This window comes from Galleria mellonella, unplaced genomic scaffold, assembly GCF_026898425.1.
Source record: "Galleria mellonella isolate WM207_F2 unplaced genomic scaffold, CSIRO_AGI_GalMel_v1 utg146, whole genome shotgun sequence".
Classification (NCBI taxonomy): Eukaryota; Metazoa; Arthropoda; class Insecta; order Lepidoptera; family Pyralidae; genus Galleria; species Galleria mellonella.
The window spans coordinates 6,554,273-6,574,089 of record NW_026441999.1 but is presented as its reverse complement, the minus strand read 5'-3'; the positions used below and the strand labels follow the sequence as shown (position 1 = coordinate 6,574,089).

The 19,817-nt window shown below is 34.1% G+C and overlaps 1 protein-coding gene across 1 annotated transcript; it reads left to right on the top strand.

The window, feature by feature from the left end:
- The first annotated feature begins 10,238 nt into the window (after positions 1-10,238).
- Positions 10,239-13,004, top strand: LOC128200009 (uncharacterized). The gene is made up of 2 exons (XM_052891857.1): positions 10,239-10,352; positions 10,794-13,004. The coding sequence occupies exon 2, from the start codon at positions 10,985-10,987 to the stop codon at positions 12,980-12,982; it is 1,998 nt and encodes a 665-aa protein (XP_052747817.1). The 5' UTR covers positions 10,239-10,352; positions 10,794-10,984; the 3' UTR covers positions 12,983-13,004.
- Positions 13,005-19,817: the final 6,813 nt, after the last annotated feature.

Sequence of the window (19,817 nt, the reverse complement as noted above, 5' to 3'; positions counted from 1 at the left end):
ACAAATTATGTTTGTGTCAGTTTAATAACTCTGAGACAAAAATCTCAATAACTCTGGATTGCTCGTTACGCAATAGTATTCAGTGTTAACAAAAAATCAGACAATTAGCATTTCGGTTGCAACTTCGAATTACAAACCGGGCTTAAAGAAAAGAAAAGCTCATTGCCAAAATCAGCTTATCGACTTGTCCCAGACCTTAATGACTTTGCATTTTACACTCTGTTTTTTTTTTCTAGAGGTAAAAGCTCGCTTGGTTTAATTACAATTATGTGATGTTTTATAAAAAATCATATGAAAAATCACCTGGCAATTTGCAATCCGAGAGGCTGTGGATTGCAATTTTGCTGTTACTTGAGACGATCTCTTTATTCATTTAATGCATTGATTGCATCGGCTTAATATCATTAGGTACGTCTGTTTTCTTACACCACTCTAAAATTAAAATTTCAATTTGATATTACAGCGAAATGATCTAAAGAACAATAGGTATAAACGATTTTTAATAGAATTATTTTACATTTTATTCTTGAACCTTCGAGACCAAAAAACAAAACTGAACTATCAATTAAAAATGTAATTTTAAAGATAACTTTAGAGAATGGTACTTTAGAAACAACTCGAATAGAAGCTTATAGGACAACGACTTATTAATGTACCTCTATTTAATTGCTAAAGTATATCAAACTGGCATATTTTTTTTTATTATAGCCACTAATCCATACATGGAAACTTAATATATTAAACCAATTATTACATATCATTCTACTATGATATTTCATCTCATTACATAAATTATAAGGTTGTTAATCGAAAATAATCCCCCAAGCAAAGCAATACATCTTTGCTACGGTCATTAAAGCGCAGATCAGAAACGTGACCTGCTAATGGAATTTGATCTCTGCTACTAGTGACATAAGATTGCAAATATGTTCATTAGTAAATACAATAAGGTATGTAAAATCTTGAATGTGGGTGGCATAATAAGGCATTCGAACGGTACTATATAACATTTAAAGCGTTCAATATTGTGACTATTTATACAACTATTGTGTTTTCTACACAATTATCGTTTGTCTTGATGACATTACAATTTAGAAGTTAATATTATTATGCTACATTTGACATTTTAATGTGTTTTAAACTTTACTACAAACAAATTTGATTAGACCGACAGATAATTTGAGTTTGACAAAGCAACGTACGACTGAACACGAACATTCGTATTTGGAGGTTAATCTACGAATCTAATCAAGTAAAAATGGATTATGAATGTTAAGGAATTAACAAAAATATTATAATATATCTTGTCAGACTGAACACCATGCTTTCCCACCTGTAAACTGCAATGGTATATTTGAGGAAGAGAACTGTGTCACAATTTATTACGTTGTGAATTAGCTATGAATAAGGTGGCCTGGCCAAAAACAATTGTATTAAAATCATGACTTGGATATCCTTACAGGAAAAGTTCCTTTACTAACGGTACGATGTTAATTCATCGATTGACGATTATATAAGACTTCTTTTTTTAAATAATAATATTAAACAGACTAGCTGTATACCGCGGTTTCGCCCGCCTGAATCAGTAAGCATATTTTTATCACAAATACAGCACAGTTCAGTCACAATCTGCCTTCTTGATGCGCATACATTGACAGTATCTACCGTGAAGCAGTTGTGTTTGCATGGCTGTGTTTCAGTTTGAAGGGTGGAAGATGGCGTGAATTTACAGGGTACAGAGGAATAACACCTGAGTCCTCAGGAATGGCAACACATGGGCGGTATCATGGGCGAAACAGTATACTCTGTTATGTCCATGGTACTGCTCGTGTCTATAGGCGACGGTTACCACTTTCCATCAGGTGGGCCGTCAGCTTGTTTGCCATTCTAAGTTGCATAAAAAAAAGTATAAATTGTTCTGATTACACCAAACTGCAGACCGTCTATACGAATAGACGAATATATCGGAAGACACATTTTCAGTAACGTAGGATTGAGGAAGAACAAGACGCTGAGCTATTGCTGTCTCGTTTCATCTCATGCACCTAACCTAAAGAGATTTCAATGAAGAATAAATATGTCTAGGGACACAGATCTATTTCAGCATCAGACATATATAAGCCGTAACATAATAGCCGTGGACAGCATACAATGGATAAGTTGACTTTCAGACGTTCTCTATGCCTTTCTGTTGGCTAGAGCTGTCTACTCATTCGCGTTGTACATCCGGTGGATCTGTATAGAACACATAACAATACCGAAGGGAGTTAATTTATTAAAAAAATATTATTCACATACAAGTGCATACATCTTTAAATTTATAATCTTCGCAAATTAGGCATTTAGCACTGCCACTGCCTGGTCAGTACGATATATGTTAGATAGATATACCAGTGTTAAAGAGGGAGACTTTGTACAAAAGTCGATTGCTTGGGTACCTCTGTCCCATTCGTGTTTCAACCGTGAAGCAGTTGTGTTTGCATGGCTGTGTTTCGGTTTGAAGGGTGGGATATGGCAGTGAATTTACTGGGTACAGAGGAATTACACCTGAGTCCTCAGAAATGGCAACGCATGGGGGGTATCATGGGTGAAACAGTATACTCTGTTATGTCCATGGTACTGCTCATGCCTATAGGCGACGGTTACCACTTTCCATCAGGTGCGCCGTCAGCTTGTTTGCTATTCTGAGTTGCATAAAAAAAAATTGTGAAAGCGAACATTATCAAAGTATTTATGGTTTGAATTACAATCACTAACATATAATTTCCATAGACATATCTCTTCCTATAAAAAGAACAAAAAAATATATGAAATATTACAGAGACAGATTGTATTTTATAACTGACAGATCCGAATATAATAAATCCATCTGTTTTGCAATTAGCAGTTACTATTGATGGGCCGACGCTGATATATGGCCGCAAATTGATTATTAGGTTACGTCATATTACAGCTTATTATTGGGACGTGTTATCGCAATAAATGTAATTACATACATACGGAGGCGGATTGTTATTAAAAGAAAGACTAGCACTAGCCCCGATGCTAGCAATATACCGGGTCGACCTCCATGTGGCCCCTCTAGAAATGACTGATATTTCCTCGCGATTTCAAACTTACTAAAAATTAACCACGATGGTTTTCAAGGAAGAGTTTTGTTTTGCACCTTTTTATAATATTGTAAAGTCAATAGGATCAATTATACAATAGTATGAAGATTATATTATATTTATACATGCGGTCGCGTTAGTAACTCACGATAGCGATCGCAACGACACGGCGGTAAGTGGCACAAGGCGCAAACAAGTGGCGCCATCTAGTATCGAATAGACAAAGTAACAATTAGTAACTACAAGATTCAAGTTCCTATAATGAACAAATACAAAAAAATAATTAAAACTTAATAATTTATTAAACTTAGTGAAAAGTATATTATTAATTTAAAAGAATAAAAATGAATAAAATAAGAATTGTATTTCCAACAATCAACACTAGATGGCGGGACTCGTCATAACGGGGTTCAGTAAACGAAATCTTGTTTCGTACTAAAAAAAATATTTACTTAACTTACATATATATGACAAAGGGAGACATGGTGAACATAATGCCTAAAGGCATCCTCTACCAGGCAACCACAAGACAAGCAGAGAAGTTTGTTAACGGTACAATAGAAAATATAAAATAATAATTTAACAAAAATTAAATATAAAACATATTTCGAATAAGTTTACTAACTACACATTTTCTTTTAATTGTAGACAGTTTTAAATGTGACTTTTGTATAGTAAGATGAATCTGTTTTGTTATAATGTCTGTATACAATAACAGCACACGCCATAAGAACAAAGTACACATATATTGTTACGTCTTTTACAATCAACACAGTCTCGTATCTGTTATCAAACCGAGAGAGATCCTTTTATCAGTGCGAGCAACACTTGAATTTTTACGTTTGCTAACTGAATAACCATGTGTGTGATATAATGTTTCAATGATATTTTCTTTTATTGGTTAAGCGACATCTGTTACGTAAATTACATAAAACTATATTGCACATATAGCCTTCACTAGAATCATTGCTGTTTTAAGTAGTAAGTAGCCTGCCGAAGATATTAGAACCGGCTGAGAATTATCTGGAGTCGGATTGAATACAATTAATATAAATTTGAATGTAATCACTAGGGTTATAACATTGATTTGGTGGGGGAAAGGGATTGTTAGTAATGGGAAGGTTAGTCCCCATTGCTATCAATATACCTTATCAGGTCGACCTCTACGCGATTCCCCCTAAAAACCATCGTGTAGAATTCTAGACGTATTCATCACGATGGATTAACTGACTCTCCTTTTCATCCTCACTAATCATCCCTCACTGGTGCCCCGCCAGTGTATACCGATAGTGCAGGCGGGGTTACCATTCTATTATCATCCATTAAAAAAAAAACACTGATTTGGTTATTACTGTCATAATGTTATAATTATTTTAATGAATAAAAATAAAAAATAAAATGTTTTACATAAAAAAAAAAAACGCCAAAAATAAAGTAAGTTGTAGGTGTCAATTTTCTATCATAATGCGAACAAGACAAACAAGTCCACGCCCTGTTAACACATCGCATTAACGAAGCAATTCCGATTCTGTATTAGAAACACACACAATACTGTAGTAGTGGTATAAAACAGCAGGCAATAAACAGCTCCATACAAATTAACGCGCCAAAAATAAAGCGGGGAACTCACGCCGCGAACGGAATTAGATCGACATTTGTTTATTTACACGCGGATTGTGTAACGTCGAGTTTACACTGGCGTGTACGTAAATAACGGGCGGTGCTTAGCTGCTACTTGTCGTTATAGGATACCCATCAGGTACGTTAAGGCTGCATTCACACGATCGACAATCGAAAAAAATCGCGAGGCGCTTATAAAAATAAAGAAATATTTTTTGTTGAAATAAGCTAAAATTTAGGCATTTTGAATAGTTAATTTATATTCAAGTAAACTTTAAGCATTTTTGACTAGGCATTTTTCATTTTGACTAGGCATTCAATTTTAGTTAAAAATAACAAGCAAGAAACTTTTAACGAAAGATGAATTTTTGTTTGAATCGAAGCATTTGGCGTTCCATTGTTTCTGCCTATCCTAACGGGAGACAGGCGTGACAGATATGTATGTATGAATTTTTGTTTTGTATTCACGAAAATTTTATCTGGCAATGCCTAAAAATACAAATCCGCCTTCAATTATTCTTTGTATAGGACAGATATTCAATAATTAATGCAATTTAATCGTGTTACGATTTTATTGTCATTGAATCTGGCTGACGACACCAGAAACTTTAGTCATTTCAATTTACCATTAACACTGTGGTGATGGGAAACACTAACCACAAATTAATTCGACTGATGGCTGTAGGTAGGGTTGCCATCTGCTACTTTGGCATCGAATAACGCGCGGCAAATTGTAAGCATGTTGTGTATTAAATTTACCACATCGGCAACAGTTAATTTTACCAGAGGGAGACTTTGTACAAAAGTCGATTGCTTGGGTACCTCTGTCCCATTCGTGTTTCAACCGTGAAGCAGTAGTGTTTGCATGGCTGTGTTTCGGTTTGAAGGGTAGGATATGGCGTGAATTTACTGGGTACAGAGGAATAACACCTGAGTCCTCAGGAATGACAACACATGGGGGGTATCATGGGCGAAACTGTATACTCTGTTATGTCCATGGTACTGCTCATGTCTATAGGCGACGGTTACCACTTTCCATCAGGTGGGCCGTCAGCTTGTTTGCCATTCTATGTTGTATAAAAATAATAAAAAAAATAGCTAATAAATACTTCTGACTGTCCCATTGGAGCATATTTTTCCTTTTTTTCATTCGTTTGCGATACTGAAGCAATCGTCAATGGTGAATGGACGGGACGTAACCAAAAAACATCTTCCGTAATAGTATAATCTAGACCTCCATAAAGAAAAAGTGTTCACGAACCCAAAGCTTCGTCTTGACCCCATCGTCATTTCCCATCGGATCGAGGTCAAACGAGGGAACCTTTGGTGATAAAAAAAAAACTGAGGCTATTTGTAAACAAATGATTCGTCGAAGCCATGTAGGTACAGTTTGTTTCAAAATTTAATGAAAATGTAAAACAAACAAATAGTAGCCGCTCACGATTAAGGTTCCCGAATGGTAGTGAAACTAGTCGAATAGCTGATCCGACCATAAGACAGTCCACCCATGTACGACAGTAGTGAAAAAACAAAATTAATTTATTAAATGTATCGATTTGTAAATAATTTCATTTAGAAAAGGTTCCCGTGATAATTTCAATAAAACTTGGTAAACTTTTAATTAAATTCTATTAAAACAGACTATAGCTTGAAATTATTTTGCTTGCCGTTAAAATTACTTTGTTTGATTCATTGCTATTGACTTTAAATACGTTCGACTATGGACCTCATCGAATCGTAATATGATTCATCTAAATTTATATTATACAGAGTAAAGTGTATGTTTGTTTGTAACTGATAAACTCAAAAACCGCTTAAGCAATTTAAAAAAATTCTTTCACCAAAATTTTTTTATTTTCTTGTCTGGAAGAGATTGCTTTAGGGATAAGACAGTCTTTTGTACTTCATATGTGTAATATATATTTTTTTATCTATTATTCCTTATATGGTGCAATAAAGAATGTGTAAATAAATAAATAGAGCTACAAATAAGAAAGCTATATTATCAGTGAGTAATATAGACAGTATTATATTTCGTAAAAACCGTACGAAGCCAGGGGCAACGCAATTTTTTTATAACTCTCTTTTACAAAGTGTAATCACATTAAGGTTTCTTTCAAGAAATATGAAATTTATCCTGTTATCAGTTCTTTAAACTATATATGTATTTTGCTAACCGGAAATCAATAATACCAATCAATCAATCAAAACATCTTTATTCATATACATATGTTGCAGACTCGTATGATACGTCATTTATAATCATTATAATTACTGTATATATAATATAATATTGATTTAATAAATTACAATACTTTTACAATACTATATAGAGATACTAGCCGTTTCCCTCGGCTTTGTATGCAGTAGTATATAAAGTACTCCTATCCTATATGTAAAGTTAAGTTAGAATTTATGCTATTCGTGTACCAAATTTCATTCAAATCCGTTCAGTAGTTTTTTCGTGAAAGAGTAATAAATATCCATTAATTATATCCATTGTTGTGGTAGAATAAAGGTATTTTTTTATATACCAACTTTTTCCTTAAACAAGAATCAACGTATGTAGTGGGTATGACGTCATCATAAAGACGTCACATGCCTAACAACGACTGGCAAGTAAACTATAAATTGGTCGCGACTAATCGCGTGCGACTTGACGCGCGGCAGTGTTCGCCCTAAACAATAATTAATTCCCGCCGAAGGAGCTCCCGTAAATAACGTTATAACATCGGTCGCTTCCGTTCCTCGAATCGTACACGGATTGAATATAAAAATATATACAGGGTGATATCGAAAACGTTAGCATCTTTTAAAGGGAGTGTTCTACCAAGAAAATTGAATATTTTCACCAAAAAAACATCAATAGTAAGTTATAATAGTACATATAAGCGGTTTACTTCCGGATATGGACGTAAGCCATGATTCGTTGGCGGTGTTTCGCGGTAAAGACTGAAGACCGATTTGATAATATATATAGTATAATATAAGACTTGATTTTTTTTTTACAACACAGGGGTCAAACGAGCATGCGGCTCACTTGATGGTAAGTGACTACCGCCGCCCATGATCACCCACAACACCTACGGCATTGCAGATGTGCTGCCGGCCTTTTAAAAAGGAATATGCTCTTTTCTTGAAGGTTATGTTGTCGTATCGGTTCGGAAATACTGCTGCTGGAAGTTGATTCCAAAGAGTGGTTGTGCGTGGGAGAAAGTGCCTTAAAAAACGCACGGTGGAAGACCGCCATTCGTCCAGATGGTTGATAATACTGAATTTTATATTATAATAATTAACATGTATTTATTGTGTTGGCCGTGTGGCCCCGGCACATAATGGAATAGGCCACCCCTTCCTGATCCGTGGGCGTCGTAAAAGGCGACTAAGGGAGGGCGAGGGATGGGTAGCAGCGCACCTCTTAAAACATCTCTAAAGCCTAACTACGGTTGCCGATCCGCTTGCCAAGCGTGGCAACTACTGGCATAACCTCCCAAGGCCAGGATATGATGATGATGATGAGTTATTTTGAATTTAATTTATTAAATTATATTCCAACATTCATATACATGACTGTATAAAGTCAATCTTGTGTGCACCTGCTATAGGTATGCTATATCAGCATGCTATACAAAGATGCTTAATTTATGTATATACATGTATACTGTTGCCAAGCGTGGCAACTACTGGCAAAACTCCCCTTATGGGGAAAGGCTTATGTACAGCAGTGGACAGTTAACGGCTGAAAAAAATGTATACTGTTGGTACGCCTATTTCAAATAAAGCTATTCACTTAATGTAGTTACATTAGTGTATTCTTTTTTTTCATATACAAATTAGAATAGCAAACAAGCTGACGGCCCACCTGATGGAAAGTGGTAACAGTCGCCTATAGACATGAACAGTACCATGGACATAACAGAGTGTACTGTAATAATTTTATAAATTATATTGATATATTATTTTTATATTAATATAGTACATTTATTATGTATGTAGTTAAAAAACAGTAATTTTGACTTACATTTATCACTAAGCGATTTGTCTCAGTTACAATAAGTAAGTTACTACTGTAATCTTTTAAAGGAAACAAATTGCCATTGCTAGAAATATACCTTTTCAGGTCGACTTCCACGTGGTCCCCCCTAGAAACTATCATGCTGAATTCTAGATACATTCATCAAGACGGGCTAACTGCCCTAGCTTTTCATTCTCACGTATCATCCCTCACTGGTGCTCCGCCAGCGTATACCGTTAGCGCAGGCGATGTTACCATTTCATTATCATCCATTAAATAAAAAATACATTTTGAATTTAAATAAAACGTACATAATAATCAAACCGTGAGTCGAGAACGGTGCTGTAACAGCGACGAGGGAAATTCGAGAGTGTCCTCACAATTTTCATGTTCCATTCGTTAAGTTGACGACTTGACGTTAATACTGTTTGATCGTTGATACTTCGGGGATCTTCCAAAACGATAAATATGCTAGAATAGGCTCAGAACAGGCATTTTTCTATTCTGTGAGAAGAACACTTTAATTTATTATTAAAATACAATATTTTACCTTTTGAATACTTAAATGATGAAATTGTACAAGAACTGGACTGTAAATGGCAATTAATATCTACTAATTAGTAACTCACCGGTTACTACGAAACAGGCCTGCGAGTCTTGTGTACCCGCATTTGTGTTTAAATAAATTTATTATTATTATTATTTAGAAAAATACCAGAATATACAGAACTCTTAAAGAATTAAATTCTCATATTGTACATCTTTATTTAATACAGACTATAACTATGTAATTTTTGTGTACAACAAAGTATAAATAAATAAAATTTAATTTTTATTATTTTTTAAAATGAGACTGTGATTTTTTTTTCTAAATTAAACTATAGTGTTATTCTTACAGAAGCGGAGAAAAAAAAAATACAACCGAACAGAGAACCTTTTTATATCGGTTGAAAATCAGATTTCCCTTTATTTAATAAATTTTCCATTATCTAAAATTGTTTAGTTAATGGTATTGATCTTAATAATATATGGGCCTTTCTCTACTAACAGGAAAATCATGGTCCAAGCATTTTTTTTCACTTTGGCTATATTAATGCACAGTTTTGTTTATTAAAACACATAATATATAACCTGTTTTTTAAGGGGCCAAGCTTAATCAATATTTAGAATCATAATTATTTCATAAATTCGGTCTAAAAGCCATTAAAAACAGTCCTCTGTTATGTCCTAATTCCTGATTGAGTATGTTTCAGTTCGGTTTTTATTAGTTGTATTTCAAAATGTAAAATCTTATAACTCTATGAACATAAAGAATATTGAATGCATGTGAATAAAAAGCAATTATAATTTTAGAGAATTTTTTTGTACTAAAAACTAGTGTTCGAATTTTGTCCGATACATTTGTAAACAGTCCTCTGTCAGAATTTTAATATCGCGCCACAAAAATATTAAACACCATTGTGGCTACATTTTGCATGAAACGGAACGTTAATAGTGTGAAGTTTACTCGGTCGCCATGCTAAACAAGTCGCCGTCATTTTGCGCAGTGACAACTCCGCGTCTGTGTGGGAGCCTAGTCTCTGTAGTGTTGAGTGAACATTCCTCTGGTAAGTCTATTTTACGGTATTTTATGTGTTAGAATTATATTTATTTAACAAAAAAATTGCTCAGTGTGATAGTTTAAAGTTGTTTCTGTGTTATGAAGTAATATTTAAACTAATACGTGGTATGAATTTTTTTACGTAAAAATAACAGTCCTCTGTGCAACAGTCCTCTGGAAATTTATAACACAGAGGACTGTTCAATGTGACAGAGGACTGTTTTATTTGACGTCCGTGTATTTTATTAATATTTTTTATAGTCTGCACTAACCTACTGCTTGCCGATAGTCTCTTCCTTTCTTACATTGGCCTGTCACGCTAATTCAGGTCTTTTGTTTTCTATTATTACGGATTTTGGAATATAAAATAATATGTACCTAGTAACTACGTGTATTTAAACCCTTACGGTTTTTGTTTAAATATTGAAAGTATGTTTTATTGTTTTAGTACCACCGCAATGCCACCAAAGAAGAAACCTAAAACCAAAGAAGAAATAAAAGAGCAGAAACGAATTGCAGAAAGATTAAGATATCAACGTCTAAAAAATGATCCTGTAAAAAAGAGAGCAATTGAAGGAAAAAGAACGACGAAACTACCAAAGAAAGAAGGAAAAAGGTACAAGAAAGTCCGTTAAAGATATGAGTCGACGTGAACACAAAACTGTGACTAAAGAATGGAGAAAGCACTGTGCTACCTATCGCGCAAAAAAAAAAGCTTTGAAAGAAATTACAAACAATTTTGTACGAGAAAATACGCCCGAATCCGAGGGTTCACCTTCTCCTCAAAATTCTGTCTCTCCATCAATACCACCTATGACCACTCCACGAAGTGATGCAAGTAATGCGAGAAAGCGTAATGCTAGAAAGAAACGTAACAAAATTATAAAGGATAAAGACAAAAAGATCGAGTATTACAGAAAAAAATCCGAGAAGTATAGGAAGAGATTAGAACGTTTGAAAAAAGTTAAGACAAAGGAAAATGTAGACATATCTAGCACTAAACTTATCGAAATGTGTGATTCGCCAGAAGCTCGCAGAGAAGTAGTAAAAAAGGCGCTATTCGGTGAAGTGTTGAATGCCCAGCTGAAAGAAAACTATGCTAATTTAAAAACCTGCAAAGAAAAACAAATATTCGGAAAAGTCGTGTCCGGTAAACTAATACACAAGTACAAGTTATGGCGAAACAAAGATAGTTCTATATCTTATAAAATAATTCAGAAGTCAGCACGTCAATCAGGTTTAGTACCCAAGCTTCGGACTCGTAAAGACAAAATTTCATCTGATTGCATTAACACTGTACGAACCTTCTACGAAAATGATAACAACAGCAGACTTGGCGCAGGAAAACGAGAATGCCTGACCAGAGAAGGGGTTAAAAAACAAAAAAGATATCTATCGGATAGCTTAGGAAATTTATACAAGAAATTTCAAGCTGAACATTTTAAAATAAGCTACACAACGTTTTGTCGTCTACGTCCTTTCTGGGTCATAACACCAAATGTAAACAAACGTGACACGTGCCTGTGCATAAAACACGCGAACATCGATCTGAAACTATCAGCATTGCACAGAAGAAGAATTTTGACTTACAATAATCACACTGCACTGCTTGAAAAGACATGTTGTAATCGCTATAACGAACTATGTTTGTCACGAACCTGCCAACGCTGTATTGACAAGAATCCTGACTACAGGGAGTTTGATGACAGCAGGCCTATTGAATTTAAACAATGGATATCTGAGAAACAAACTTACAACGACCCCAAGACCAAGAATACTCGAACACTTACCAAATACCTAAAGAAAACGTTCACGGTTCGCCCTCGAGAACTAATAGAAGAGCTGCACGAGGATTTGGAAGCCTATTATCAACACGAGAGAAACATTACCCATCAATACAATGCTATCAAGAAATACAAACAAAACCTTACCGACGAAGACGCTATCATACATATTGATTTTTCAGAAAATTATTGTTCCAAATACGGTCAAGAAATACAAGCATTTCATTTTGGAGGGTCGAGACTTCAGCTAAGTCTTCATACTGTGATAGTGTATACCAAAAACTCTATCAAATCTTATTGTACCGTTTCCAAAAATCTCACACATTCACCAGCTGCTATATGGGCACATTTGCGGCCAATCTTTAAAACTCTCCCACCTAATATAAAGAGCATCCACTTCGTCAGCGATGGACCCGTAACTCAATACAAAAACAAAACGATGTTTTACATTCTGGCATCAAGGCTTCAAAAAGAGGTTTTAAATGTGAAGAAGTTTACCTGGAACTATTCAGAGAGTGGTCATGGCAAAGGGGCTCCTGATGGCATTGGAGCAACCTGCAAGAGAACCGCTGATGCCGTCGTTGCTACAGGGGGTGATATTGATAACTTGGAATCATTTGTAGAGGCCATTCAACGAAGATGTTCCGGAATTACCTTGTTCACAATCGACGATAAAGCCATCCAAGAATTGACAGACGACCTTCAAAACGAAACAGTTAATTTAAAAGGCTTTAATGGCACTCTAAAAATACATCAAGTAAAGGCTAAAATATTAAAAAGTCCTCTGGAATCAGCTCCAAGTGCCGCTAAACTCATAATGAAAAGTTTAAGTTGCACTTGTGAAGACGAGTGAAGAAGTCTAACACTCCTAAATTGAAATGCTGACACATTTCAATTTAGGAGTGTTAGAGTACAAAAACAAGACAAAACTAAACGTACATGATATTTATACAGACTCTGAAAGAAAAAACATGGACAACTTACAGGATTCCACAATGGAGACCGACGACGATGCTGCATTAGCTGGACCTAGTTCAATCAACCAACAGAATTACACCATTGGCGATTACGTCTTGGTTAAATTTCTAGTAAGAAACACTGAATATTGTTATGCTGCAGTAATCAATAAGATAGACACGGAAGAAGGCGAACTAACAGTAACCTTCTTAAAAATTTGTGACGATAAAGGACACACATTCAGAGTCGATGAAAATGATGTTTCTGATGTGTCCTTTGACCAAGTATTAAAGAAATTGCCAAACCCAGATATTGCCCTAAAAGGGAAACGAATATTTTATTATTTTAATATACCTGTACCTGTTTTTGAGAAATAAGTCTGCATTGATAAGTAAACAAGGCTGATTCTTAGTACCTAAGCTTAATTTTTATTATAATTATTTTAATTCGTTATTTAGAGAGCTAAGCCCGCAATTTGTTCCTGATTTATCATCAATACTTATAAGTATTTAAATTCTGTATGTGATATTTAATAAAGAAGAAAATTTATTTGATTACATTTAATAATTAATATTGTGTTTTTCTTCATATAAACATTGACATAAACTGTTCTCTGGGTGGAAAAAACAGTCCTCTGGATGGCAAAACAGTCCTCTGCCACATTTTTTTACAAAATTGCCTGTAATTCGAAAAAGAAGGGAAAATTACAATGGTTTCTTGTTTATATGTATTTATATTATAACTGTCTATCGACTTAACATATTATATTTTGAATTTTCTAGAAAAATAGGGTGGGACAACTATCAATAGACAAGTTTCCAGTTAGTAGAGAAAGGCCCATATATACATTTAATTTATAAGACTAATAGAGTAAAAGATTAATGTAAATCACATTTACAAACAGAAAATTTTTGAGGTCATTGTGCTCTATTTTGATGCAAACGTATGTCATATATTACATCTTGTATCACATGTATTTAAGACGTCAAACAAAACAGCCTTTTGGACGCCAAAAGTTTTTATCAGTCGGAGAAGCATCTCTTTAAACAATCCCATGGCTACAGACCCCCCATGGACTTATAAAAGGCGAAAACAACAAATATATATTTGCGGTGTTCCCCCACAAATATATTTCCAATGAAATGTTGTACTTTAATATGACAATTATATGGAGCCAAGCCAAAAAAAGAAAACCCATGAAAGAGAACATCCAAGTCATTGACCTTTGTTTGGTACGTTACTGATAAATATTGCTTGCTGTGGGAATTAGAGAAACAATATTTTCTGTTGAAGAGGGTTTGTTTGGATAATGTTTTTGAATATTTCATGCTTATGTCTGTTCGAATTATTATTATACTAAGTTTTACCCGCGTCTTTTTCTGCATAACCGGGATATGTTCACTGATAATAAGTAGCTCGAATTAGAATCAGAATTTATTTATTTGCCAGAATAAGTTAATTTTTTATAGGTGTTACATTAGAAGAAAATTATAGCCTAATCTCATTCTGCCGCACTGTAGGCGTGCAAATATTAAAACGTATTATACAAAAAAATTAAATAATCTCATCAAAATTACAAATAGATATAGCAATAGTTGTTTCCTTCTTTCTCCATTTCGTGTAGTACCTGTATGAAATTTCATAATAATTGGTTAAGCGTTAAGGCGCTTTAAGTTATATGTATACATATATACATACATATCTGTCACGCCTGTCTCCCATTAGGGTAGGCAGAAACAATGGAATGCCAAATGCTTCGATTCAAACAATCCTCTTTCGCTTCTTCCACATTCATCAATCTTTTCATACACGCTCGCCGGTTACGGGTACTTTTAATTTGGCCCTTCTTCAGCACGTCGCACAGTGGGAACTCGCCTAAGAAAGCCATCTCATAAATACTTTTTACAAAACTCTGTGGATATGCATGTATAATACCTCAAATTGTAGCTAAAGAGTTACTCTATCATTATAAGTATGATTCAAATCTGTCACTATTCATACTTCATAGAACAGAGCATCTAAAGTCAAGGAATGAAAAAAATACAAAAATAATTATGTAACTTAAATTTCGTTTGGTATAATTTTATAGTATCAAAACAATAGAAGTCATATAGTGTGATACCATTTTAGAATGCTTAGAATGTGTACTTTACTATAAAATAAAAATATATTTAGTTTAGTACAATATTACTTAACCAAAGATCCATATATCGTTATATGTATTATTTTCTTTTCTCAAACATTCAGTTGGAGATTTGACAGTTGCCGAAGTTTGCCGAAGTTCTGATTTTGATTTAATTTATTAGGAAATATAATGTAATTTGAGGGCAAAAGATTTTTTTTTGCAGTTTTACTGCGTAATATATTTAAATCTAGTATAATATCATGGTGAGAATGTTTTTTTCTAAGTACGTATATTAAGATTTTTTTCTTTATTTGAGATTCTCTGTCTGGACACTCAAAAAGATACTTTTGTCTCAATTATTATTTTATATTTTATTTTTTGCGTTACTTTTATCAAATATATCACACAGTATTTAGTTCCCATTTCCATACAGACCTATTCTTTACCGCATAACCGCATAATGGTGAATTTTTTAAATCAAGTAATTTTGCACACGTCTATGATCATTATTAAATATAAAATAATGCATTTACATATGAAATATTACAGTTCTTTATAAGCATTTGTCATTTCTGAACAATTGTTAATTACTTATCTCTCCGCAATGAGTGAAGTCTCGTGTACCGGACGTGACTTAAGTCTCTTATTGTTGAAAGTGATACAAATTATATTGATTCTATCTCAAACTATGTACGAAATAATATTACCGAATCTTCAGATGCGAATATAGCAAAAATTATCGCAAGTATTTAGAAGTCCTTCATAACTCAGTTTCGTCAACGCTATACGAAATGTGGTCGAAAGAAAAAACAGTTTTTAAACCAAAATAGCAATTGGTTTAATGTCATTTTTACTGTAAATCTAGAAAAAACTACATGCGAACCTGAACTTTCTACTTCGACAGAGAAAAGAGGAAGACCTTCTAAAAGATACGATGACAGTTCATAGAGTACAAAGAAACGGAAAAACAAGGGACTGCTTGATACCTGTGGACTTGATTTCATACTGAACTCATATGTACAGGGTTTAAGGTCACGTGGTGAAGTAGATGAAGCATTCATCGTTGATATTTTACGACCATGGCCGTCAGAAAAAAGAGTAAAATACGCAGTAATCTTCGTAATGAACCGACACTTATAACAGCATATTCAAAACATGAAGATCTTAGCATTTTTGTAGAATTGGATCTGAACAAGGCACAGTATGAAAATATGATGAGTTGTTTGATAACAAAGAATTGCTTATTGTTTCCATTATACAAGTTGATTCGTGAAGTTACAGAATCTTGTATCCGCCAAAATCACAAGGTGTTGATTCATTGTGAAAGTGTGATACGTTACTTTTCTGTCTTACCTCTTGGGCAACTTTCAGAAAATGCTCAAGAGTCACGGAACAAAGACTATAAACAGTTAAAGCTTCATCATGCAAGACAATGTTCGAGGGTAGCCACTAACGAAGATATTCTACACGCACTTTTATATACCTCTGACCCATACATAACAAGTTTAAGAAAACCTTCCAATAAAAAATATTTAGAACTTTTTGATGAAGTAAAGGAGCTCTTGAGTGACTTCTAAGTTATCTTTATAAGAGTTTTTGTTTTTTACGCAGATACTTTTACTTATTCCTGTATAAATTTCTTAGGACATAAATGTAAGTCTACAAAATTTATATTTCTTGTATTCCTATATTATTTATAACTATTAGAAATAAATTTTTACTCACAAAGCATACATAATTTAAAAGCATATATATTTAAGATTATCAGAAAAAAAAATCGTGTACATATCTTTATTAATACGGAAGTTATAGATTTATGAGATGAAAAGGAGTCAAAGTTCCCACTGTGCGTCGCCTATTTGGTCGACATACGTCCGTCTAGGGCGGCCCCTACCGACATCTCCATTCATTCTTGCTCGATAAATCTGTTTCATAATTCTTCTTACAATTATATATATTGTGTATATAATTATATATTTATTTATATTTTTTTCCCAAAATTGACCGAAAGAAATCCCTTAGAGAAGATAAGTCCGCCTGTGTACATTTTTGCGATAAATCTAATATCTATAATACAAGTGAATGTATAAAAGCATATAAACACCTAAATAAATAAATATTTCCACAGTATAGCATCGGGCATACACTCCATACACGTATATGTTAATCATTATTCAACTGCTGTACATCGCACGTCCTTCCGCGTACTGACAAAGTCCTTTTACGATAATCCGATTTCAATGTGTCAACGTTAGTAGGTGCTGTGGCGTTAAAACACGACAATATCATCTTTATACTAACGTGCATTAAGGATCTTTATCATTTGCCGACCGATGCTAATCGCTTGAACGAACCCGAGTTCCCTTACCTATATCCAAGTCTTCCCTTTCTTATCTTCGATCAACCTTTTTATCCTCAAGTACCACGAAATACTTCAATTGGAGATATTGATTAACGCAAATAATGTTTTTTTTTTATTTTTTTTTATACGACTTAGAATGGCAAACAAGCTGACGGCTCACCGGACGGAAAGTGATAACCGTCGCCTATAGACATGAGCAGTACCGTGGACATAACAGAGCATACTGTTTCGCCCATGATACTCCTCATGCGTTGCCATTCCTGAGGACTCAGGTGTTATTCCTCTGTACCCTGTAAATTCACGCCATATCCCACCCTTCAAACCGAAACACAGCCATGCAAACACAACTGCTTCACAGTAGAAACACGAATGGAACAGAGGTACCCAAGCAATCGACTTTTGTACAAAGTCTCCCTCTGGTGAGTCTTATATGTCATTAGAATTGTTAGAATTAGAAATTATACCTACCAATCACCTCAGTGAAATAATTTAGCATATTTACCAGAGTTAGTATTTATTTTAATTATTAATATTACATTAGTATACAGACAGACAACATTCGAAGATTGATTACTATTATTATTTCCGGAAGTTCTATAACCTTTCATATTAGCCACCAATCTCCGACCGCCATACCGTCCAAGCACGTTTTGCAACAGGTGTTTCACCTCTAAACGAGGCATGTTCAGGTAAATTAATAGATCGCTGCTCAAAGCCTGGTGTAATAATTCGATGCCCAAACTGCATATTACAATATAAATGGGTACCTCTATCCCATTTCTCCCGCCAAGCAGTTGTGCTTTACATGGTTATTGTGACTTAGTTTAATAACGTCATTCATCGTTGTTTTAATCAGTTTACAATCTTACTAATCAAAATTACTTTTTTATTAGCAGAGTAAAATGTACTTCTAAAAAACCATTATATAATTTATTTTTCAGGAACCAATTATGGCGCAGAAAAAAACAGGTTTCTATAAAGTGCTATCAATCAAATAGTTGTTGTTTTTTTAACTTTCATTACAGCAATCAAGTATTTTAGTAGAAAAGCCAGAGGATTTCCGCTTGACTGGTCCGGTATACACCACTTTCTATTACGTATTTTAATGACAATAATAAATTATTATTGGCTTGTGAGTATCTGCAGCAATACGGTTGAAATAATGATTATAGCTATAGGACTCGTTTTGATCGCGCAAGAACGCTTCTAAACCCTTTTTATTTTCTGTATTTTCATTAAAAAAATAATAGAGAAAAAAAATGTATCTATGAAACATCAAAAGCCAAATACCGCTTTGAAGTTCCCAAATATTTTTGTTATCAAATTTCAAAATTATCAATGATGACGACTCTTCTTGTATTATAATTATGAATGAATCAATATAATAGAATAGATAATAAAAAAATAAAAAATGGGGTATACTCTATTTTTTCCTTTCTTTCCCGTGGGTGTCTTAAAAGGTGGCTAAGGGAAGGCGAGAGATGGGCAGCAGTGACCCTTTTATAATATCACCAAAGTCTAACTGTGGTTGCCAAAACGCCTGCCAAACGTGGCAATTACGGGCAAAATCGCCCAAGGCGAAGACTTATATTCAGCAGTAGACAGTAAAGGCTGATAAAAATGATAATGAAATGAGAACACTTTAACTGCATTATCCAACTTTGAAAATAAAAGAACATGAAAATTAAAAGTACACTAGCGTAGTTTTTTTGTTAAAAGCAATATCTACCTACACATGAGTAGTAATTATTTTATTGTTAACTCCTATTTTTGTTTCTTTGTGTACAGCGCCTTGTATCTATATTGTTGCTACTTGTGAAAACCTATTAGTGGCTTATTCTGTGATCATAAACTGTATTTTTTGCTCTATTGTAGCCCTGGTTTTCCTATGAATAAATATATAAATAAAATAAAAATAAATTATGAAAACCGATACAATCATACCCTGTCTAGCGTTATAGACCTATTTAAACTGCTTAATGTTACTAATTAACTGTGTCTGAGAAACATTTATAACCACTGCTAACGCTTCCATGGTGAAATTGCAGCATAACTAAAATATGACGCATCAATTAACACCATGAGCACAATTTTTCAGAACGCGCTCACAAAACTAGACCGAACCAATTTGATTTATCGCATAGAAGTTGTATGCGCGCGCGCACCGCGGAAGTGTTGCGCCACTCGCAACGAAAATACAACGCACTACTTGCGAAACAATTGACTGGAAATAGTATTTAGCTA